The 25,917-nt window shown below is 36.7% G+C and overlaps 1 protein-coding gene across 1 annotated transcript in view; it reads left to right on the forward strand.

The window, feature by feature from the left end:
* Positions 1-1,301: 1,301 nt before the first annotated feature.
* Positions 1,302-25,917, forward strand: part of IGF1 (insulin like growth factor 1) — a gene marked incomplete at its 3' end in the record, with an annotated part of 42,603 nt that continues 17,987 nt past the window's right edge. Inside the window, exons 1-2 of the mRNA XM_082499441.1 lie at positions 1,302-1,395; positions 5,750-5,906. Of these exons, the coding sequence (XP_082355567.1) occupies positions 1,333-1,395; positions 5,750-5,906 (220 nt within the window). The 5' untranslated portion in view covers positions 1,302-1,332. The remainder of the gene's footprint in view (positions 1,396-5,749; positions 5,907-25,917) is intronic.

The raw sequence follows: 25,917 nt of genomic DNA on the forward strand, positions 1-25,917 counted from the left end.
ATGCCATCTTCCGAACCCAACGGGTAGCAAGTACAAGCTGTATCTGTAAAACAGCATCACAACTTTATTCTCCGTAGCCGAGTATTGAAACGCAAGCATACATTATAAATAGAAAAACAGCTGGCTTGGAGCACATTGCAAGCCACTAGCACAGTTGAGGGATTTGAATGACATCATAACCCGTGAGAGCATGTTGCTGGCCAGCTGGTGTTATTTATAATATACTCATAATTGAGGAAAAATAAAAAGGCAAAAGTTAGGTATTGCAGAACTAACGAAGTGGAATTCTTTCCTTCCCAGTGTCATTTAAATTGTTACCGAGAGTAATTATGAAGATTACTACAGAAAAGGGGGGAAACCGCTTTATAATTACAACAGCCCGTTCGAGATAAATGTCATGGAAGCCCCCCAAACTGGTCTACTTGTGTTACTATATTCATAGTACTGTAAATTCTAGGAAACGATACGACTTCTCCTCTGTGGTTGCTAAAAGATCACAAAGCTATTTTCCCCTATTTACAAGTACTGCTCAACAATTCTGTTATTTTTAGCAAATGACAAACTGCTATTTTAGGGTTAATAGCACAGCGAGCCGGAGGCTTTAATTGTTACTCAGCATATAGGCGTGCCAAGTTTAATAACGTAAAGATGCATTAAGAAAAAAGTAGATAACCAGCTGCCTGCCTTTCTATACCATGTAAATAAAATACCTGTGCCTCTATGCATAAATAAAGTGTGTACATATATACAAAGGCATGCATATATACAAACACTGCCCTTAGGTGTGTAAGTTTTTATATATTTGAAATGCAGACACACACACGCACACGCAAAAATACCAATGCACACATAGCTATCTGAAAGTTAACCAGAATACATTTTCTTATTTTTCATGGCAGCACAGGCTTTTTTGTCTGCTAACCCCTCAGTCACTAATTCACATTCTTTTAAAGGGAAAAAAATATGCTTCTGTGCTCTAGTTTTAAAATGCAAAGGTATGATGTTATTTGTCACCGTGCCCAAAAAAGTCCTTACTCGGTAACTTTGCCAGAAGAGGGAGAGAGAGAGAAGGCAAATGCTCCCCCAGCTGTTTCCTGTCTACAGTGTCTGTGTAATGTAGATAAATGTGAGGATTTTCTCTAAATCCCTCTTCTGTTTGCTAAATCTCACTGTCACTGCTAAAATCAGAGCAGATAGAGCCTGCGCAATGGAATAAAGTCCTCAATATTGAAATGTGACATTGCTCTCAACATCTCACATCTCTCTGGATTTCTTTTTTCTCATCATTACTGCTAACAAATTCATTTCCAGACTTTGCACTTTTAAGAAGCAATGGAAAAAATCAACAGTCTTTCAACACAATTAGTTAAGTGCTGCTTTTGTGATTTCTTGAAGGTAAATCTTTATTACTATTTCAAATAATTTTTTTTTAGTTTTATTTTACTGTGTATTGTCTGCTTCTGGTTTGAAGAGTATTGTGCACTTTTCAATAACATTATTTTAGAACTGAGAATTATTTATAAATTGCTGAACATGCAATTTTATATGATCTGGAAAATGGCTGTATGTAATAGTTGCAATTACATAGATAACTATAAGGGTAAACTGTTGCAGATAGATGTCTTAAATTTCACTTCTATTCAGAGAACTTTGCAATATTTCAGTTATGTCATTATTAAAGTGTCCAATTACATCATTGTCTCTATTGTTAATTAATGCTTCTGAAAACAAGAACTTTTAGCTCTTTTCTGCAGGTGCAGGATTTTATAGGAAAAAAGGTATTATTCACATGTTAAGTTTCTGCAGTTTTATTATACACAATTATAGATAAAATGTTCATGCTTTCACAGGGAAACTTTTAAGGGATGTTGTCACTGCAGCAATTTTCTGGCAGCATTGTAACATTTACTTGTTTTTTTGCTTTCATAAATGAAAAGTAAATGTGAAGTTCAGTTTGTTTTCTACATTAGAAACCAGCTGTGACTCTTGCTGACCTTGCATATTTGTATAGCTTATGCTTTCTTTATGCAATTGTGCGTAAAGAATATGGAAATTCCCCTACATGTTCATCTCTAAGTTCTCCCTTGCAGGGAGGGCTGTTGCAGGAAAGTTTGCATGTGAAGTTTCATCTTATGACCCTATAATTTCTACACATTAATACAAACTGTCTCTAAGCAAATTTGGCTTCAGTAGGTGCATTGACCTCTGTTTCTGTCAATTGGCCCTCGTTCAACTTTCCATTATCAGCAAATTTATACCCTTCAAGAACTTTTTTTTCTTTAACATTTTGCAAGGACACTTATGCAGTTGACAGAATTTTTCTGTTTTAATTGTTTAGGGCCTAATTATTTTTTTACAGTGTCTTACACTTAAAACCCACTTATCTCATTCCTTAATGGGATTCAAAAGTGCAGTTTTGTAATTGCAATAGATGAAACCCTTCTCTTAATGTATAAATGGGCATCCTTTCCAACATACTTGAAAGATGAAGATGATTATTTTTTTTAAGTATTGAGCAAGGCACTAAGAGGCATAAAAGTAATGTGCTAGTTCCTCAGCTGGTGCATTCTGCCAAGCTTCCTTGGAATCAATGGAACATATTGATTTAGGTTAGGATGTAGCCCAGATTCTTTAATCAAAGTTAGCAGTATTTAAACCTTGATCCATTCTAGGGTACATATGCTCTATTTATATAATAATTGTTAGTGAATACTGTTATTACATACTAATTACATACTTCTACTGTGGCTTGGAAATCAGGTCTAGCCTCTATGTAGCAAAATGTAATTTTGAATATAACTCTTGATTTTTTTTCTATAGCATATACTATCCATAAAAATGTTGCCCCCTTCAAGATATTTATAATTATTGTAGATGTTCTTATATGCTATTAAAATGACCAAGCATGTGAAGAATTCTCATGTACAACTTATGCCAACTGATAGTTTATTAGACGAAGAGGACTTATATAGAAGAATTAAGAAGTAAAAGAGATGTAGAGTGTTCATATATGACATTCCTCTGTGGTGCCACTCTTCTGGACCATTAAAAGAGGAATGCAGCAAAAGCTGGTTATTTTACTGAAAAAAGAGGAAATTCCAGCTGTGAAAATATGGTCAGTCATTCTATGCAACTAAAAGAAGTGCTTAACCAGGCTCATCCTGAACCTGTATTCAATTTCCAAATGTAATTAGATGCTTCAGTAAACCCCACCCACATGCCAATGCGTTTTCTTTTAAACTCTCAACTTTCTAGTCAAACTGGGGACATTGCAAGCACCCTGCCTGTTTGTAAAGAACCTGAAGCAATATTGGATTACAACTTTGTATTTTCTTAAGAATATTCCCCTCAGACACAAATGGGAACTTTGATTTTATCACGAACATATTGAATCAACTAACGTTATGTTTAATTAAAGTGATGAAGTAAAGTTCAAGTTTAAAATTATGTTTTGGAGTTAGTTTTGATGAAACAGCGCTGAATTTAACAAATAATTGATTGAGCCCTAGAAGTATGTGAGTCTGTTTTCTTTTCCCCAAAGTTTTTACTTGTTTGAAAGTTCTTGACTTTTTAAATTTGGAGATAAAGCTAGAAATTCTCTGTGGTTTATACTGTGCAGCCTTTTTGGCTTCCACTAGAGGAAAAACAGTAGATAATCTGTTTTGTTGTAGTTCAGTGCTGATATTTATCTGAAAATGCAATCCAGCTGAAAAGTCTTGAAAAATACAAAATTGTTAAATGGCTAAGATTTATGCTTATTTCTGGCCAAAATGTCATACAAGAACAAATTGTTAAATACATAATGTTCTTGTATTTGTAATGTCATCCTTCTGAGGTGGAGTGCTAAACAGCTCTCTGCTTTACCTCCTCAGAACTGGGAACCATCTTAAACTGCAGGTGCATCACATTTACCTTAGAAATGCAAAATTACGGCAAGGCAAAAAAGAAATTGATGTTGTCAAGATATGGAATCATTACAGGAAATAATACCTTGTGTTATCATCATTAATTTTTAGTCTGATCTTCCTCCATTTGCCACTGAGGTCTTGTCTGTACATTAAAGCTTGTTGGTTTTTCATGGCAAAGTTGGCTCAATACTCTTGTGAATGGGAAAATAATTATTCTTTCTTTTTATGATATATCATGGGATTTAGATTCGTTCATTGTTTTCACAGTGGAAATACCAGGAAAAAAAAGAGGGATAAATTCTGACTTATTTATAGATTTGTCTCTTATTCAGCTTTGACTTAAGTTGAAATAGGGGATTCATCCAGCAAGGTGCTAAGATCCCTTGCCAAGAAAATAAGAAATCTTAAAAATTATTGACTAGAGAAGGCTCAATATCCCACTGGATGAGATCCCATATGAGCAGACAATAGATAATTTCATCGGTTTTTCAAAAGTTCAATGAAAAAATAAGATTAAATGGTCCCTGAAACGCTAAAAGAAACTTTATGGAAGATTAATCATTTTAGCCCAATTACTTTGTACTACTCTGCTAATATAAAGCAGTTTTAAGCCAAGGTTAACTGTATGTGCAAGAAAGATTTGTAACTTCTTACCTGACTGCAATACTAACATTAACCTTGAAAGAGAATAAAATCAAATGCAAATTTACACCTTTTGAAACTAGCTTTTTTGGCAAGTGACCTAAATCAGTTCAGAATACGCATTAAGCACACACTTCACTGTCCTGTTACTAACTATAAATAGCTTTTCCTAGCATTTTAAAAAAATGCTATCTTCTTTGACATGTTGGGTAAGATCTTTGGTTAATATAAATTGATATAAAAGGAAGTGGATAAAATGAATGGTGTAAATTTCCACCTATTCAGGACTGGCCTTTCTTCAATCATAAGTCTAGGAAAAAGATAGTTTGTCACCAAAGATAAATGAAAAAAGAATTATCACCTCTGTGTATACCTCATAGCCAAACCTGACTAAGAGGATATAATGTGGGTCAGAGAAGGTATAGCTGCTTCCATCAAGTTTAACTCCTTAACACTCCCACTAGTGCTCCCCTTAATTTCTTGAATGCTTCCAAATGTTAACTTGCTAGTAACAGAAGACTGTAAGTCATTGAATGTGGTCCCCTACTACAGAAGGTCCCACATTAACTCTTCTGTAACTTTGGCAAGCTCTACCTTGAAACTTCTTTTATGTCGTCCTGCTATTCCCCTTTCTAAGGTGGCTGGAGAACTATGGAGTACTAATTATGGACCCTTTTCCTACTGGACCAAATTTCCTTCCGTCCAATTTACAGTCATTTATTCTTGTGCCAGTGCCGTTCCTTAATTTAAATAGCTCTTCTCTGTCATATGCCAGCCCCGTCTCCCACAGTACATTGGCAGGCAACTGTCATATTCCCTCTTAGCCTATCTGGTCTCAGACAAAACAAGGTTGTCTGATCTTCCTTACTCTAGTTATTCTGGGCTTTCCTTTGCCTGCCTACTACACTCTTCCATATCCTCCTTTTACAGGAGCAATCATAAATCATAGTTATTACAAGGTTCTCTAACTACGTGTGAATGTGAACCAAGAATATTCGCCCGAGGAAGTAATCAGTTTACAAAATATATGGACTAGAATGTGTAGACAGTTGCAAAATTATGGTGAGGCATTTCCCGATACTGCGTTTATTGTCTAACAAAGTACAGTACACGCGCGTTCTCAACTCGCAAGGGTGCAGGGGTCATTTTCTTTAGGACTCTGTTGGGAAATGCTGACGCTGTTTTTGCTTCCTTGGCAGGTGAAGATGCACACTGTGTCCTACATTCATTTCTTCTACCTTGGCCTGTGTTTGCTTACCTTAACCAGTTCTGCTGCTGCTGGCCCAGAAACACTCTGTGGTGCTGAGCTGGTTGATGCTCTTCAGTTTGTGTGTGGAGACAGAGGCTTTTACTTCAGTAAGTCAGCCCTTTCTTTCATTCAAGTGCCAAACGTTTCCATGTAATCTGTTGGAGTTTGCGGTAAGCAGCTGAGAAATGATCAAAACAGGCTGCTGAGTATGACTAGTATCCTCTCTCTTGGAGGTGCCCAAGTCTTCAGTGACCATGAAGTCTCAGTAAAGAATAGAGCTGTGCTGCTTGTGTTCAGCCTCTCTGAGTTTCTGACAAATTTTGCTTTTCAGATATGTTATTGTTTATAACCTCTTTCCAGCTGCTGCTATTCCACCTGCTATTTTACTGCTTTCTGCTGACCTGACACTGAAACTAAGTGAATGAACGTACACACTAGACCCAAGATACTCAGACAGAACTGCATGTACCTGTTATGTCAGATTACTCATAAACAGTTTAAGTAGTCATTGTATCATATTAAAAACACACTGAGCTTCAACATCTGGTTTGAAAAAAAGAAAAGCTGGAAGGCAGCAAGAAGAAAGTTACCACGTCCAAGTATCCACGTGCCTCACCAGTTACATACAGGTGAAGGAAAATTCATGCATGTTGAGATAAAAAAGATTAACACCAGTACAGACAACAGATAAAATTGTCTGCAATAGTGTGGATATATTAGTACTCAAATAACTTTTTGGAGCAAGACCTACACTTTGGAACTGAACATCACATTATTGTATTCTAGATTGTGCAAAGCTGGAGTAGCTAGATAAGTAACTCTTTTATCTTGGTACCTTCTTACAAGTGCTGTCAAGATCAAGAAATACACAACTTGTAAATAATAGAAATCTATTTCAAATTTTCAGCTATTTGCTACTCAGAGGACATAAAGTTAATGAAATTTTAGCTAGGAATATATTCATTCTGAATTTATTCATTAATATATTTATTCAAAACATGCAAGAATTCGTGCCTTTAGAGCCTCTGAAGATAGTGTTTGCTTTGAACAATAATACGTACTTGTCTGAAGTTCTTGTCTGAAGTTAGCCCTCCTTCAGGGCCCCAGTTACCTTTCCAAACAAGAATATAACTAAGAACGGGAAATACGGGGTGGTTAGGCTATAAAGACAAGAAATTAACTGAAGGGGTTTTTTTCTATTTATTTTTATATTCTTTGTGAGGTCTAGCTTTTTTTTCTTTTTTACTTTTATAATCCTCATTTTATCCTAATAATTCTTGCCTTCTAAGCTATCACTTTTGTTTTTCTGATCTTATCCACACCATTCGTATTAATTTCTATTAGTGGAGTTATTGCTTTCAATATTTTTGTCCTTGCTTGCAACAAAAATAGAATTAGGGAAATCCAGATTCTTGCACCTTTCATTTACATAAAATCCTGATTTCCTCAGCATACAAACTGCAGACATTTTCAGTATCTTCTTGGCACTTTCTGTTAGTTTATCTTTGAAACTGGGAGCCTTAGTTTCATGTATGCAAAGTAATTCACTAAAGAACCCTTCTTTTCTGTATTTAACAATTTAGCTATAGTTACTTAACATTTACTCTAGGGTGCTCTTTAACTTAATATTCTGGTGATAAACACAATATTAAAAATACTGGAATCTCTCATAAAGGAATTTATATTTTTCTACCAACTCTTTCTGTGTCTATTGGAACACCAAAAGCTGTTACATTTATCAGCAGTGTTACACTTCAGGTGCTATTTGAGTGTCCTACAAATACTCTCTCTTCATGTTTGGAAGGAATGTAAAGGAAGACTTTTACCTCCCTCACTTGTTTCTGCACCAGAAAACAATGAGACAATATACTGCATCCTTAGAACAGCAGAGCATTTTTTGGTTTGTTTTTTTTTTTTTTACAGTGCATGTATCTTAGGCATTTTCCCAGCCATTCCTCTCCTAGAAAAATGTTTGCTTCTGGTTCAGAGACCTATCACACTTGCTTACGACAAGAGTGGCTGTTACTGCCAAGCAATCAGACTTACTGTTATGTGTATTTGTGTCCCTCAAGGTAAGAGGACTTGTGAAATACTAGTCATCGGCAATAACTCTTTGTTTTCAATCATCTCAGTTGCATCTCTGAGGTTGCACAATCTGTTTCAAACCCCTGTGTTCCCTAAACTAGACCATCCTTACTTTAAAATGCCAGGATGGGTTTCTGAAGCTTTAAAGGAGATCTTTACCCTTGCAATCTTGAGTTTTATTTGCTGTCAGTAAAGAACTTCTCTCTAGTTTTCTTTGTTGTTTTCTTACATTCTGAGTTTTCACTTGAAGATAATGTAATTTTTGACACCATAAAGGTCTACCTTGTTTTGTATGAAGCACCACGATGGGTTTTACTAATGAATGACCACCCTGTTTTAGAAAAGTCTTGCACTATTGTAATCAACAGACTGCAATTGCAACATTCAACAGGAATTTTATGAAGTTGATACATGGCCCTTGGATGCTAAGTAACGTGTGTCCTCTACCTGACTACTTCTGATTCACGAGGTGGTGATTTAATCTGTTTTAGCCTTCTCCCTCTTATTTGTTAGTGTTTAATCTAAAATATAGAACTATAGAAAAGTAAATCCAGTAACATTGCTAAAATGATTTGTGATCCTTATATCAAATGTACTACAGAATGCAGCATATTATTGGAAGTTAAAAATGTTGCTCCGTTTCATGGGACTTTTTAAGAATGCTCTATCATTTGCAGAAGTAAAAGTCTGGTGAACTTTTTTCTTTTATTGTGAAGAGAATGCCAATTTAAATTGTATTTTAAGCCTTCTATTCTCATACTCTGCTTCCTTTATATAAAGTATAATCAATGGTAATGTTTGCCTTTAACTTGCACAGGAAATAGCTGTGAGGAAAGATTTTTCTTCCATCATTTTGTATTTCACTAGGGACTCCCAATATAAAGAATACCTTTTGGTTGAGGTGACTCCTGGTTCAGATTCAAGGTCAAAGCTGACTATTCGTTGGGAGCTGTGGGTGGAAATGAAGATAGAAATAATTGAGTTACTTTCTATTGAAACTCTGTACTCCACAACCACAAGGCTATATCTATGGCTCGGACTGCAAGAAAAAAAAATATTCCTTTATATAGTCTACTCTGCCCAACTTCCCAGCTATAAAAGGAAATTCTTTACAGCTTCTGAAGATATGCCCCAGCTGCTTACCACACACAAAGAAAAGTATTGACTTGAAGAGGAAGTCAAATGTGGTTTCTAGCACTCCTTTTCTTCATGAAGTAGAGTGGCAAGGGACATTTTTTAAAGTTTTTTTAGGGGAGGACACTGCACAGATCCCAAAATAGAGCATCTGCTTTTTCCATTGGTCACATGTAACCCCAGCCAGCACTGGCTGATTCTTGGAAGGCTTTTTCTCTCCCATGATTCTGCAGTGAAGAGCAGTTTTTTGCCACCTTTTATCTAGCAACACCTCTCTAGCAGAACTTCTGCCACTCAGGTTCCTGTGTGCTATCTTAGGTTAGGAGAAGCCAACAGAGAGCCTGGCCACAGCTACACAAGTGGTTACACTTAGACACAACTCATCTCAATTAATGTTTCTCCAGTCTCAAAAACTCTGGTTTCAACAGTCATGAAGCAAAATGGGATGGTTGCTATGCCCATTTGAATTTTAATGCCTAGAAAGGTCTACCATGTCACTCCTATTACAAAACAATGCTGAGGGCAGACAATGTCAGAAAAACTGAAAGAACAAATTACAGGAAACTTACAAAAGTCGTAGCCCAGGAGGGGGTAAATTTTACTTGAAATAGTCTAGTCTTATCACAGGAATTTATTTTGTAGATTAATCAAAATAAAACTTTTGGGGGTTATTACTTCATACAAGTAGAATTTAATGGACAATCATTCATCCTTGCTCATGTTGTTTCCTCAGGACTATTACTACCATGAGAAAGGAAAGCAAACGTAGTTTACTCTAAGGGGCAAATGCTATATTCTTTTTTATCCCGTTTCTTCTTTGAAAAGACACGTTTTCCTTTTCCAATAAATGGACAAGAGTTTGGCTAACAATATGCAAAAATGTATTTCTTATTTCCTTAGACACTTTTGGTCACTCTAATTTCTAAAGCCCAAGTTAGATGGCAATATTTATTTGAAACTATGGCAATCAATTTAATGAATTAAAATAACACCTTTTTTCCTGTTAAAAAAACTGCTTTGGGCCTATGGTGAATCTTCTGAAGCTTCACTTGCATAGAAAAGAAGGAAGTTGTTTAGATACCTGACATAATGGAGTTCCTCTGATATTCTTCAGAGAATGGAGAATGATCTAGCACATGCTTCCATATGTTAAAGAGTGAATCCCATAAAAGATGGGTTTTTCTGGTATCCAGCCTAATGGTCCCTGTTGTCAACTGCTTTACGGAGAATCATTACAGATTTTTACTACTTTTTTTTCCACTAAGACAATCGGAATTGTGTGTTGTCCTTGGGAATATCCCCAGCTGTGCACAACATAAGACTGTTGGTTTATAATCATTAGAAAAACGGGATAAGACAGTGAACACAATTTTGGGTAATCAGAACTGTCATCAGATCTCATTGCTTTGTGGAACTAAGGTATATATGGAGGAACTGCTGCCTTACCAAGGAGGAAATAAAGGGCATGGCAACAGGCAATTACGTTTTGCTTCTTCCATTTCCCTTTAGTTAACAGCTTCTTGTTTACTTCAGGAAGTCTGCTTTTAAGACGTTATTAAAGTTTCTAGGCCTGTCAAACCTATCAACATAATTACAAGAGGTGGCATGGCACTCAGTTCTTTAACTACTCCATACCTGTAGGAGCTATGAGTCATTAGCTCCTCTCTGTGTCCCTGATTGAAAGGAATGTTAATGTTACAAGCCTAGGAGAGGCATGCTGAAAAGATGCAGTGGACACACAGAGCCTGTGGTGTCAGTGACAGTCTTACAAATCTCTGCAAAGAAATGCTGGTCATCTTGGTTATGTTCACACAGCAAGATCTGAGGGAGTTTTTAAGTTCCTTCGTCTACCTACATACCCCATTCTTGTCCAAATCCCGTACCCATGGACGAGTTGAGTGTATTCCTCAATCTTTATCCACAGGTTCCTTACTTCTTACAGGAAAGCTAGCCTGGAAAGGAGCTAAGGTGTTCTTTAGCCAGGCCGGCAAGGTCAGTGCTCAGGGAACCAGGACTATAGGCACAGTTATTTCTCTGCAAGAAAAAAGACAGCTATGGCTTCCAGAATGGTATCACTGTATAATCAAATAACTGATACGTAAGTTTGGTGTGTGCTTTGTTGCCCCTGGTAGTAATCATTGAGGAAGGTCTCTGAAAATAAGCCAGTCTTCGAAAGAATTTTGTCCTTTTTTACCACACTAAGAAAGGCTAGGGAGTGTTCATAAAGGTTAACCTTAGTTTAGTGAGGTTAATCTTCTTAAGTTACCTCTTTAATAACAGAGACGGGGGTTCCGCCTTCTTTCTCCATGGATCACACAGTGAGTCTAGGAGTATTTAGCCTCTAAAACACACTAAATTTAGACTCTCCAAACAGGTCTCCTCTCCAGCTAGTTCTCAGGTCAGCAAGGATTTCATAATTTTTCAACCTTTTCATTAAGAGGGACTGTAGTATTAATGATAATTTTAATGAGGTGACTGGAAGCAAAACATTGATCAAAATTTCAACAAGAAGCACCTCTGCAAAAGGTCTCTACTACCAAAACAAAATAAGTACAGTTTCTCTAGAAGTTTAATTTATATGTGTCCTTGGTGCTGTTAGATGTTAGAGATGCTAATGTTTTTATGATGTTTGCCTTTATCTATGCACTAGATCAAGTTTCAAATTTGGTCTCAACTAGCAGAAAGCTGTTATTTGACATTTGATTCCCTAACTGCTATATGTGTATTTAATACATTGTTTAGTCTTATGTTGGATAAAGTCACTCAAAGAAGCACTTGGCAAGATCGGCATTAATTCTTGGCATAGCTACCCTTCTTACTTTTCCACTGAATCTTAAATACCAAGAAAAACCCTTCACTGACTTCAATTTTGGCATTAGCTTTATGCAGTCAGCCAAAACCTTTGCATATGGACCTCTTCGTTTGTTCTGGTATTAATAACGCATTTGCAATATTTGGTCAACAGCAGCAAGATTCACAATGCGAATTATTCGGTTTAGCAGAACCACAGAGTCTCTTAATTAAAAAATTTTGCATTAACTAATTGAGCATCTAGGGCAATCCATACAGAATGCTCATTCAAAGAAAGAAGTTCATACAGCCATTTCTCTAGAGCTTATTCAGCACTTTAGCTCTTATGCATGTTTCAAACCCTCTCACATCGCTGAAAATCAAAGAGAGACTTAACGCCGTTTTCATTTCAGAGCTTTGCTAAAAAAGGATGGATCTGAACTTGTTTATTAAACCATACCCAAATGTCAATGTTTCCCTACGACAAAAGCTTAATTGTTCAAAAATATGACAACAAATTAAAGGGGTAATGAGCAGTTAAGTAATTTCTCAGTCTAGAAATCAAGACAAAAGAAATACCACAAATGTATGTTATTGAAGAATTTATGCTAAAATGATATCTGGTAATAACCACAGGAACTTCCATGTCAAAAAGAAGAAAAAGCCATTAATTCAGACTGTCTTTGTGGTGCATTGAATGCAAAATCGCTATGCAAGATATAGCCCAAGTACTGGATTTAACTGTTAAGTAACGATAGGTATGTTTCATGTTTGCACCAGTGAATGAGGTTCTGAGAACTGGAATTTTAACACCTCCATAACCTTTGGAGGTGCATAACATATACTGACCAGTGGGTCGCTCCAACTGATAGAAAATTTTGCATTGTCACTGTAAGTAAAAATTTAAAAAATTGAATCCAGTAAAATGCCTATTTCAACCAAAAGGCTGTACCTTAGGCACATGTTAACACATAACTTTCAGAATAATAGGATAAATTGCTTTTCTTACTGTATCAAAGCAAGAAAAGTGAAACGCTACCTTCTTTTCAGACTTAGACAAATTATATTGAGCTTATCTAGTCAATTTTATCTGAACAACTTTTAGGTTAAATTTCTGATTGCCTCTCCAATATAAATTCCTGGTAAAACAGTTTGGAATTCCCTTGAAAACTCCTTTGAATTCCTTAGTAAACTTAAATTCCTACAAAATCACCCACAAGACTGAGATACTTGCTGTATTTTCTGATTCAATCCCATGTACAGTCAAATTTAACATGTTTTCAATGTTCTTGCTCTTGTAAGACAAAGTGGAAACTGTTTGCTTACCTCATGGTAAATCCTTTGCTAATGAAAACTGGAATAGCTTCCTTTTATCAAAGAAACAATTTAGAGCTCATCTCTTTTTTTTTTTTTTTCCTGAGTCTACAGCATATTTATATATTTCCCATCTTACTTTTGAAATTCAGCTGTGATCCCAGTTCTCCCATCTGTGCAATATAACTGTTTTAGAGAAAGAGAATGCCTCCAGACAGCAGACTTGTGTGCTGCTTCTGCTTCCTTGTGTGCCCATAAAAGCGTGGAAGTTAGGAAAGAGTGTCCTGTTAAAGCACTTCCATTAGGAAATTATGGCTCACGCCCAAACCTGAAATTATATGATTTTTTTTTTATACAAAACTATTTGTTTATAGTGTTTATGTCTTTTGTGTGTTGGGCAGAAATTTACACAAGGCTGAGTATGCAGAATAAAGAAGGGGTTGGCTCAGACCATTCTGACTCAATCCAGCTCAGTGAACAAAACTGTTTTCTTTCTCAAAACAAATATTCTAGCAATACTTATTAACTATTTCTATCTCCAAACAAGTAAGCACTTATGTAAGACCCCCAGCTCCTATAAACAACAACTTTTAAGGAAAGTAAATACTACTGAAAATTGTTTTCAATTCAAAAGAATGTTAATTAACAGACATATCCTGCAAAGGCAATGGATAAAAGCTTAAATTACGTACAAAAACTCCGTATTCCACAACAAGTCAGTATTCTAAAGAATGTAGAAAAAATATAAGTGGGGCAAATGGTAGAGAGGATGTTGTTATGGCTGTGGATCTGAAAAGATGAGTACGTTCCTAATTAGCTTTGATGGCTGTGTGGTACTATGTCTAATAAATCCAATTTACAATAGAGGGATTTTTTTCAGACTTGCATTAACTATACTGAAGGTTTCTTTTAACTCAACCCCATCAAAATGACTTCTACTATTACAACAAAATTTTTACAATTTCTTTTTATAAGTCTTCATTGATTACTTTAGTTTACATGAAAACTAATAAGGACATTTATTTTAGGTTAACATAGCAGGTTTAAATTGAATACGTTTCATACCTTGAAACTTCTGTAGACAAGTAAGATGTAATGACTTGTTCCTACATCCCCTGAATTCCTGAATTACTAGTCAACAGGTCTTCCATGAAAAAAACTTAGTTTTTCCTACGTATTTCAAGTTTTATGTTTCTTTCCATTAAAGTTTCCAGCCTTTCACAGACATATTTAGTTTGGCAGGAAGAATCTGGTGACTCATAGACTGAAGAGATTTGAGAGCAAGCTACTGAAAATGTATCTAATTTCTTCTTGTGTAATTTGGGAGCAAGCTACTGATAGTATGTCTAATTTTCATGGTTTAATCAGATGTATTATTGGCAAATACATGTCCTGAATAAAAGCCATGTTTATTCCTGAAATATATCGCTAAGTTTAAATGCAAAACTACCATATATATTTGCTTTAGAACACTTCTGTTTTTTCTAACTCTTTCTGGCATTTTACTCTAAATCAATGGGCACGGAACAAAAACAGAGGTGCTACTGAAATAATTTGCATTATGACCCTACTTAGATTTTGGAATTCAGTAATATAAAAGTATTCCTTACTGATATGTTTTGGTGTTTTTTTTCTTCTTTCTTTCAAGGGAGGATAGACGTGTAGGAGGAATAGGTGATGTTATTATACCTCCATGATTCATATAGAGAAGGATAGATGTACCAGAAAAGCTCCCATTTATATTTTGTGTTGTTGACTGTATTGTTCCTTTCACCTCTTTTCAGACAAAAGACTTTTAAATTCAGTTCTTTCTAGACAGACCGTCTGTGACAAACACCATTTTCATTTATCCACATACAGACTGAACCTTCTGAATTATAAAGACTAAACAGAGCTTGATCCAATATACACAAGGAGATTCTGCTTTAGATTCATTCCATCTACTTTTGGGCACATAAATAAGGTATCTGAGTTAGAAGCCTACTCAAGCTCATTCTACAGTCAATGAGAGGATTTAGAAACTTTCAGAGCTCTTATTAAGTTCTGAATATCCCGTAGGACGTACTTTTCCTTGTCCACTAAATTAAGCACGGAAGCTATGGCAATTGTGTCCTTAAGTTAATTAAGTCAATTGAGTAAGGACCCTCCATTAAGTCCCTAAATTTCGGTGGGATGAACCTATTTAAAACTACGCAGTGAAACCCAATGTGAAGGTAAGGATGCACTCACACGGACCACATTTCTGATCAAAGCAAATCCGAGCCTATTTTAGCTGCCGTGGTATAATACAGTTAAGCAAAGCCCTTACGCAGGTAACACCAGTTAGAGTTGCCTCTTTGGCCTTTAAGAACTCCCAGGCCGTAGTCTGACCAAGTGTGAATCCTGCTGGAGAAAGCACTCCACTCCAAGACAGTAAAAGCAGAAGGGAAAAGCTTATCTATTCTTTCTTTTTTAATGTAGTTAATAGAATATGCTCTTACATGCTGTAACAAATAATATTCCTTCGTGTTTTATTCCTGCGTAATGAGGCAAGATACACTTATCCGTGCATAAATAATGAAACAATTTTTTACACTGCTGTTCAAACAGGTTCGTTTCTATTCCTATGAATATACATGGCCCAGCAGTTTTTTAAGAAATTGAGACAATAATAATATTAAAAACCTAGAGTGACATCTAAATATCAGATGTCATTGAAGAAGCATTTCTCCGTTCTGCCATGAAGTATCATCACGGAGAAAGGACACAGAATGGTGCTGAAGTACAGTTTTGAGATACTCATCGATACAATGGGCATACAGTTTTGAGATACTCAGGCGATCTGAAGATTTAAAAAATAGTTACTGCTGACCTAATGAGCTCATCTATGAAAGCAATAACATGACTGAAGTAAGAGAGAACCCCACCCGAGGTTGTTAGCCATTCAATGAGTTGAATCAACAGCACCAAGTCCCTTCCTCGCTTCAGTACCTTCTTCATCCAAGGCAATATAGAAACAGTACAGAACCACTTCAAAGATAACTGCATTCCATGGTCTTCTCTAAAGTGATTCCTTTGCAGGGAGGAGTATTGCAGTTGTTAAAATTTCCAAACCTGATATGGGGGGTAGGAACTGAACTTTAGGTTGTTCAGATCTTGACAAACCTTTTCCAGTAACCATATTGTTTTGAAGCAATCAGAGTACAGCACTAAAAACCAAAAAGGATTATTTACATTTCCTATGAATAAATATGTATATGATTTTGCTTATTTCAAGCTACTGTTAATCTTGTGCATTGTACCATTCCCTGTTGGTCTGGCTTGAGGGAAATGGGGCAGAAACGAGGGTAGTGTTTCCACAACATTCTCTCACTTCACTGTTACGGATTGACTTCTGCATTTAAAAGACATGAAGGGTGATCTTGTATGACATACCCACATCAACAGTTTTCAAACACTTGTAGAGTCGCACCACTATTTCAAGAATTAGATGCACTAGATTTAATATAACTATCCCAAGACATAATAATTTCAAAAAGTGGAGTGGTCATTAAAGGCCATTAAAAAAAAAAAAAAACAAATCCCCCACTATAATTTTTGTTACGTAGTCATCTTATTTTAGTTTTTGCAAGCAGTAGGAGTTGATGTAATAAAAGCTAACTATTTCCTGTTATCACTAAGATGAAGACTAATAAAATGAGCAGAATTCATAAGTGATGATATTCTTATTTTCTGCTGCTCTTTTCAAATAGAAATCTATACTCTGATATGAAACAGATGAAGCCCAGGTCTGTGAAAAAAAGAGTGAAAACTTTTTAAATAAATCAGGCTGGAACCCCCCATCAAGAACCAAATAACCTGTAACAGATTTTGAATGCAAAACAATTATCTTTGGATTATGAATCAAGTGGGAGTGCCCTTGGTTTTTTTAGGATATAGTATTAAAAAAAAAAGAAAAAAAGAGTATATCTACAGTTTCATATGGCAGAGAAAAGAGAGACATTGTCAAGGAAAAGCTGGCATGTGCTATAATAAAGAAGGGACAAAAATGATACCAAAGAAGGGGAAAATAGTGATGTTAATAATCCAGGCTGGCCCTGTCCAGGAGTTTCTTCACTTCATAATCCACAATCAGGAGTCCATGGATACTTACTTAAGGTTATCTGTTAAATTCAATTGGCTTTGGCTCAGTGCACTGAGGACAGTGTGAGTTAATTTGAGGAATTCTCTACACTCACTAAAGAAAACATTGATCATTGATTTTCCTAGGTCTTTTGGCCATAAGTATCACTGCACCACAAATATTTTCCTTTGACTGGATTCCCACTGGTTTCTAACTAGTCATCTGTTTTTCCTAAGAACTACCAGCTGAACTTCTGATATTTTTCCTTCTGTATTATAAATATAGCAAATAAAGGCTCTTTTGAGCAATCAATAGGTACTAATTGTGCCTGATTTGAAAAAGGTACATGCACATCAAAAAAAATCATTTTTGGCATTCATTCAAACCAACCTGAAAGGTTTGTTGTGTAATTTTGAAGTACATCTATCATTCATGGTACAAACTATTAAAAATTATCGGTTTTTCATACATAAGTGTTTGCTGAAGTGCCTAAATTGGTCTTGATTTTGTGGCAGGTAGATGGCTATATCTAGAGCACTAACTTTTTGGTAGTGTTAATCTATTTTCAAAAATTAGTACGAGTCTCGTGAAAAGTCAATGAGACCTTGGAGGCTCCTAAAGGCACATGAGGCAGATTTTCAATGTTTTTCAGGCACTGAAGAGGCAGATGGATGCTCAAGAGATTTTTTCAAAAGCAATAATTTATCTAATTTCCACCAAAATCAATGAAAGGTGGTCCTAGGAAGTTGTGTTTTTAAAATCCTTCAAGGTATATGCCTGTGTTTTTAGTTGTCTCAGTATCTTTGGAAATATGAGTCAGGGTCCTTAGCTACTGGTCTAAATTTTGCTTATGTACCTTATTGAATACTTGTGAAAAAGCTATCACTATTAAAAGCTCTTTAAAATAAGAATTGGCATAATGACTTGTCTTCCTCTCTGACGTTAAACATACTAATACGCTTAGTATGAAATCTTCTTATTTCTAGCATAAATATGTGAGGCATCAGATGAAAGCTAATAATTTCCCAAGTGAGCTAAAAATAATGAAGGCTGAATTTGAATAAATATTCTAAGAGGCATTGTGGAACAGACAGTCATTAATAAGTACTGTGAATGCTACCTTTCTGCTAAACTCATTTGCAAGATGCCAAAGCCTAAACATGGACCGCAAACAATATGGGATAAAGATTGAACATGAGAAAAATTATGATCATCGCAGGAAGTTGGAGACAATGCATATTTTATTATTTTCTTTGTCTTCTGATCAGAAAAACATAACTAAAAATCTCTCAAACTTCTTTAAGATTTCTTATTTTGGAGTTTCATGTACTTGTGACTTAGACCTAGTCACCACTGAAATGAGACAGCACTCAAATTTACTGCAATAATTCTAAATACATTGTAATATAAGGAGAAAGAGAATATGCAAGTTTTATTAAATAGTATTAGTTTGTGTAACCACAAATAATGAAGGAATGAGTGAATTAAACACATTTTTTAAATGTGCTGCCACTCAAACAGAAGGGCTTGATGAAAGAACAAGTGACTTAAGCTGTGGTCTTGAGAATCCCTTAAAATCAGGGAATATTAGCCTTAATTTTGGACACAGGCTGATCAGTTTTACATTATGATACATTCCATCACTAAGTGATTACAACCTTTAACAAAAAATTGTATTTGTAGTTATGCAGGTTACATACTTCTTGGGAGAAGGAAAAAATAATTCAAATATTTATTCTGTCTTCACTATATGATGGGTGGTCTCATGCCCTGTTGACTTCCAAGATCCATACACTGCAGACAATAAGAATTAATATTTCCCACATAAACTCCTCTAGAGTGCTCATCATAGAAGTATTTGATTGCAGCACTCGGACAAATACATTATACCCTACAATTTCCCAGGAAATCATCTGTTTCTCTAAGCATTTGTAAGGTTTTTTTCCCCTAGTAATTGCATATCCAACTGGAGATGGCAAGGATTAATTTTGTAAAGTGATTTTAACATTTCTGCTAGTACTTTGTATGTTCAAAACAGAATACAGATATCAATGAATTTAACCTGGAGATACAGTGAAGTAGTACCTTCCCTTTATATAGGGGAAACTGAAGCAAGAAGGCATAAGCAGCTTCAGTATATAACCTATCCTACCTGAGATAACAAAGCACTTTTGCCAAGAAAGCTGGAAACAAAAGCAATGTAATATTCCTCTCTTTTTGGTCAACTCTAAGCACCTATACAAAGAATCATGAGCCTCTTCCCACGTTCATTGGAGTGACAGAAGTTGCCTCATCCTTGCAAGCTGCTGAAATTCTAGAGCAGCTGCTGTGCAGGGAGCAGCAAAGCACTGACCAGGAATAGTTTTTGTTGCCAAGTGGCTGGTGATAAATAGAATTCGGTGCAGAATCATTTTACATTTTAAATGATTGAAATCTCTTGGTCAATATATCTGATTTTAGATGAAAAGGTTAAAAACAATTAAGAAAGAACATAAAAACATTTATTTTCCTTTTCAGCTAGTGAAAGGGCTGATGAAAGGTGATACAGAAAAGCTCTATATACGTTCACAAAAAGTTCGTCAAGTGCTGTGGTTGTGTAAACACCTCTCAGAGTTGCATGCTAAACCTTCAGCTGGAATAAGTCATTTCCTATCTTCAGTAATGAAAATATAAATTAGGCTTATCAATTCATGGATAGTTAATTGAAACTACCAACTGGATAAGAATTCATTCAAGTCATTTTATTATGTGAGTGTTATCAGAGACCACCAATGCATTTCTCAACAGTCACGATATAAACATAATGTTTTTCACATACCAAGCCTTGTTGGCAATGGACAGTAGTCTACAAAATAAAAAGCCACTTTATCTTTCAATTTGTTTTTTTTCCTGCTTTCCCCGCTCTGCATCAACATGTTGTACGCAACACTTGGAAAAGTGTTTGTTCTGAACAACCTAAACAATAGTATTTTGATAAAGTTTTCATTTTGCACTTTCCCTATAGTCTCAGGAGACAGAGATGTCTTGGAAAACTGAGACCTAATTTGTATCAACAGTAGACTGTTTTCTTGCTGAAACAACTACAATCACAAAAAATTAGTGGCTGAAGTAGGCAATTGAAATCTGAAAGTCCTATTGTTTCTTATTTTGAACCAGTACAGAAAATCCACCTTTTCTTTGAACACGTCTACCTCTTCGGTTTGCGTTATATCCTCGTGCCACGTTGAAAGCAGAGTCATAATGCTGTTTTAAAGTACTGCTTTGAATTCATTTTAGACACATTCAAACTACAGTAATTTAGCTGATGGCTGCTTGATTTCAGTGCAGTGAGTTAGAAAGCAAGCAATCCAATGACCCCAAGTTCACTGAGATTGCTGGAATATAAAAACAAGGGTTTGGAAGGCCTTTGCTTCAACACATAAAGAAATATATTGAATACTTCAAAAGATATAAAATTCTTAGAACTGTTGGACAGGCTTCTGTGTGTAAACTTTCCCATCCAAGTGGCATTGCTAAATACCATGACACCAATCAGAGGGCTGACATCATGTTGTTGTGTAACTCATAACCATAGCAATGTCACTTTTAAAAAAGCATTATATATGCATTCAGCAGCTTAAAATCTCAACTCTGTCAGATGTTAAATAAAGTACAATTCAGGAGTTTTATTTTGAAATATGAGCTCTTCATATTTTTTTTATAAGGGGAAAAGAAAATGTAAAGCTTCTTATGCCAATGTTAACACTGGAAGCCTGGATTCAGACAACAGACCCAGTAACAACAGGTTTCATCACCAATATAACTCATAGTGATATAATCTGGTAAGAGAGCTAATCCTGATCGTTTTAATGGATGACGATAAGCTTGGGGTTCTACATTACAAAAGGGCCACGATGCACCTAAATGTATGCAGTCAATAAACAGCATAGTACTCCCAAATTGCTGAGTAAATGGTCTATGTATCAGTCCAAGTTAACAGCATAGGTTAGGCCTGACAACTATAAGTGATGGGGAACAGCATGTATCAGAAACCAGAAATGTAATCCTCCTCACCCTTTCTTCAAAACTAAGCACCCATCCAAAGAATCATTAGCCTCTTTCTGCTCTCACTGGAGTAACAGAAATTGCCTCATTCTTGCGAGCTGCAGAAATTCCAGAGCCGCTGCTGTGCAGGGCAGCAGCAAAGCTCTGACCAGGAATAGTTTTTGTGGCCAAGTGGCTGGTGATAAACAGAATTCAGTATTGCCAAGTACTAGTAAAGGGAATGACACATACCTTTTGCCTCAAGTGACATGCGGTAGGGAATATCTGGTGTTGTCTGTTACTTGTCTTTTTAGACTATCAGTATACTGGAGCTGTAAATAGGAGGTGCTATGTTGGACTGTTTGTCCCTTTATGTGATCACAGTCATCAGTAGTGGTGTAACGTAGCCTTTCTCCTCTTGATGATCCACTGAGGAGACCACTAACAGTGTTTTTACGATGCCTAAATAAATGAAATAAAGGCTTACTACACCCCATAGGCCGCATACTACTCAATGAGTTTTGTAGCTATGCTTTCACAAGAGAAGAGGTGATATGCCCCATAAAACACCGTCATCTGCAGTAGACTGAATTACAACTTCTTTGGCAAAGAGAAAAGAATCTGAATTTCTCTGGTAACAAATAACAAGACCACCGTCTTTTCTTTCAACACTTGGCAATATAACTGCTACTTAAAGTGCACAAGAATTCTGCACACAGATTGATTCCGGTATCAAACCCACAGCCACTTGATTTCTTCATGTAGAATCATAGAATAATTTGGTTTGGAAGGGACCTTTAAAGGTCATCTAGTCCAACGCCCCTGCAATAAGCAGGGACATCTTCAACTAGATCAGGTTGCTCAGAGCCCTGTCCATCCTGACCTTGAACGTTTCCAGGGATGGGGCATCTACCATCTCTCTGGGCAACCTGTGCCAGTGTTTAATCACCCTCATCTTAAAAACTTTCTTTCTTATACCTAGTCTAAATCTATCCTCTTTTAGTTTAAAGCCATTATGCCTTGCCCTATTGCAACAGGCCCTGCTAAAAAATTTGTCCCCATCTTTCCTGTAGGCCCTCTTTAAGTACTGAAAGGCTGCTATAAGGTCTCCCCGGCGCCTTCCCTTCTCCAGGCTGAAAAACCCCAACTCTCTCAGCCTGTCCTCATAGGAGAGGTGCTCCAGTCCTCTGATCATTTTTGTGGCCCTCCTCCAGACCTGCTCCAACAGGTCCATCTCTTTCCTGTGCTGAGGGCTCCGGAGCTGGATGCAGTACTCCAGGTGGGGTCTCACGAGAGTGGAGCAGAGGGGCAGAATTGCCTCCCTCAGCCTGCTGGCCACGCTTCTTTTGATGCAGCCCAGGATATGGTTGGCATTCCGGGCTGCAAGCATACATTGCCGGCTCATGTCCAGCTTTTCATTCACCAGACCCCCCAAGTCCTACTCAGCAGGGCTGCTCTCAATCCCTTCATCCCAGCCTGTATTGATACCGGGATTGCTCTGATCCGGCTGCATATATGCTGCATAAGATGATTGTGCTGTTAACCAATTTCTCATACATACAGAAAATTTATTTATAAATTTTGCACCTATATAAAGAAATGGTGAGATGTTGAAATGCGTGAGTCCAGCAGTACACAATTATGGCTATCACAGTCCCTTTCTGTGCAATGAATGAATCCAGAAACAAGACTTCCAAAATACAAGAAGCCTAATTGGTGTAAACTCTCTCTCACCTTTTATATTTCAGAGAACAGACCAAGTGCTTCTGTAGATAAGCAATGGATAAAGAATAAAGCAGCTGGGAGGGCTATGGCTATTTCTAGTGCTGGGACTAACTAGCTTACATAACCTTGAACAAACCAATTTTATCTATGTTTGTATTACTTTCACCGTGTGTGAAAATGAGGCAATGATATTTATTTGCCTTTTAAATGCTTTTGAAATCCCCCGGTTCAGGTAACCATTCAGATCCCTCCAAATACTACTTTTTAGAAGCTCACCCATGTATAACTCAGCCACTGGAAGGGTTAAAGTTTTAAGAAAAATGACACATTGCAGTAAGGATGATAAATTATAGGTAATAGTCTATCAGACTTAGGAAGACAGTTCAGTAAATATAATAAAAATAGATCTGTTTACATAAGGGATAAAAATTGGCTGCTACTTTCAAACTAGAAGTTAATGTATGCTATTTTACTGCAGAGAATCCCTCAAGCCATTTTTAAACAATACTATAACAGTTACATAAAACTTAATGGCAAGTTAAGTAGATCACCCCAGCAGGCCCTCTGCTTACTGCAAGTATATGGCACAGAGTTCATAGGTTACTTGAGACTCATTCTCCCAGCCAAAGGAGTCAAACAATAACACTTCTAGGCGCTGAAACACTTTTCCTTGGATTTCAGCAGAAGCAGATGTGGGGCTGACTACACACTGAACCAAAAGAATATTTTGAAAAGAGGATGGCAGCAAAAATATAAGCTCAGCTCGCAGTTTATCTGTAATCATTCTTGCCTTTCACCTTGACACTAGCTTTCTGATATTACCCTCTTCATCTGAAGATCAGTGCAAAGCTTCAATAAATCGGAAGCTCATTTCTCCATGTGTGCTTCAGATTCCTCCCCTGAACAAATTGGTGCAGCGTTTCAATCATCATTTTAGTTTGGGGTGTAAGTTCTGAGTCATCATCATTTAATTTTCTCCGAGCCTCCAGCTCGTGTTTTCTGTTTTTCTTCCTGGATGTGTCATAACAACTGAATTGTACCAGCCCAGTAAAATGGTAAAGCCCAGCAGACATCTGCCAGCAACAGAATACTGTGCTCTCGCTCTGATTCCCCACACATTCCACTTTTCACACCACTTTCCCTTGCATCCTGTCAATAAAGTGGTAGAGCCTAGTAAGCAATTTCTTTTCACTCTCCACAACATTCTGCCAATGCTAACACAGAGATGAGGCAATAAATCAAAAGAGTCGCCTCAGAGCAGAGCCCACTTGCCTTGCACGCTCTTTTCCTAGCCCTGTTTCTATCAATATTCCCATGAGGTTAACTTCCCTGAAGTCAGTGACTTCCCCGCAGGTAGGATATCTGTCAGTTCTGGGTCAATACTGTGTTAATGAATTGTGAAGGTATTCTTTTTCAGAATCACTAAGTAATTTCGATTTGGGAAAATCAGTTGAGGAAAGTTTTGCTCTTTCAAATTAAATAGAAACATTGCTCAAAAGTTTCCAGTATTGTTAAGGCAGGAACAGTAGAAAAAAAACCCCAAACCTTAGTGTGAGCTTTGAGATATCCATCATTAATTTAAAGGAGTCAATTCTCTGGTATGTTTCTTTTAAAACCAGCCGCTGTACATCAGAATTGCATGCAGAATTAAAGAAGGCGAGAATTAGCAGTAAGAGAAAGGTATTACAAGCAAAACAGAAGAATTTCATCTGGAAAGAGGTAAAAACGATGAATCAAAAGAAAACATAATTTAAGACAGAGGAGCCTTTAAAAGTTGCTAATAAAGTTCTGTATTTGGCAGCTACCTTACCTGAACTAGGACTTTGATTCCTTTGAGGGTGAATCATGTTTGAACCAGGTTTCAAGGACAGTTCATCTCTCACAAACGCACAGCACATGCAACTGCGGCCAATTTTTCTTACCAGATCTGGGTTGGGCGGTGACTGCAGCGTGTACTAGCAATTGCATGTCAAGTCTCAATCTTGCAGCCCTGGCTAGCGCAAACTGTGAAGCGTACCGTGGAGCATCTCTGTAGAAATACCCACACCAGATCACCTAATCCCAAAGTAGCTACATCTTGTTTAACTTCAATCTCAGCAGAGTCCAAGAAAAAATGTTTTTAAGAGAAACCTCACCTCAGTGTTCAGGTGGGGAAATGTCAGTATCAGACAGCAGGTTCAGTTATGGCAGCAGTAAGAATTGATAGCAGCCATTCCAAAAAACAGGAGAGTTGCCAGATGACAACTCCTTGAAATTATAATGAGGGGGGTATAAAAAGAAAAACACTTGCAGCAGCCAACTCTAGAGAACTGAACTGACAAATACTAATACTGGATTGATAAACACCCGTACCTACCTTTACTGATAAAAACCTCAAAACCTTGGAAATTTGCAAATTTTTAGGTGAATTTCTACACAGAGGCCACAAGTGCCCATACATGAACCAAGGTAATTTTCTTTTTGCCTCCTCCCTGAATTCCACCTTCACATCACAGAAGCACAAGAGATATCCAGTAAAACAGCCATACACTTCAGAGAGGAGGGGGTTATGTTTTAATAGGGGCAAAACCATGTGGCTTCTAATCTTACTGTTAAAAATTACTCAAAGGTTTTAGCTGCACTTTTCTCTCTCCCGTTCCTTTACAAGAAGAAAACAAAAAGCCTCAAAAACTTACCAAAGATGCTCAATGCACAAAACCTGAAACCCAGACAGTTAAGGTTTGGTTAAGTTATAACAACGTTAAGGCAGAGATTAATAACAGAAAGTGACAGGCAATCTGAAGTTTAGGTGTTGTTACCTGCTCCAAATATCAGCATCAATGGCAATGTTATGGTGCCAAACAATCATAATTTATATGTATGATTACCAAACTTCGTGTTCTGCTGCTCAATTGATGATAGTGTTATGTGATATTTAGTTTGCTTTTGCAGAAGTATTTAATTTT

Source organism: Vanellus vanellus, assembly GCF_965231255.1.
Source record: "Vanellus vanellus genome assembly, chromosome: 1".
In the NCBI taxonomy this organism is placed as follows: domain Eukaryota; kingdom Metazoa; phylum Chordata; class Aves; order Charadriiformes; family Charadriidae; genus Vanellus; species Vanellus vanellus.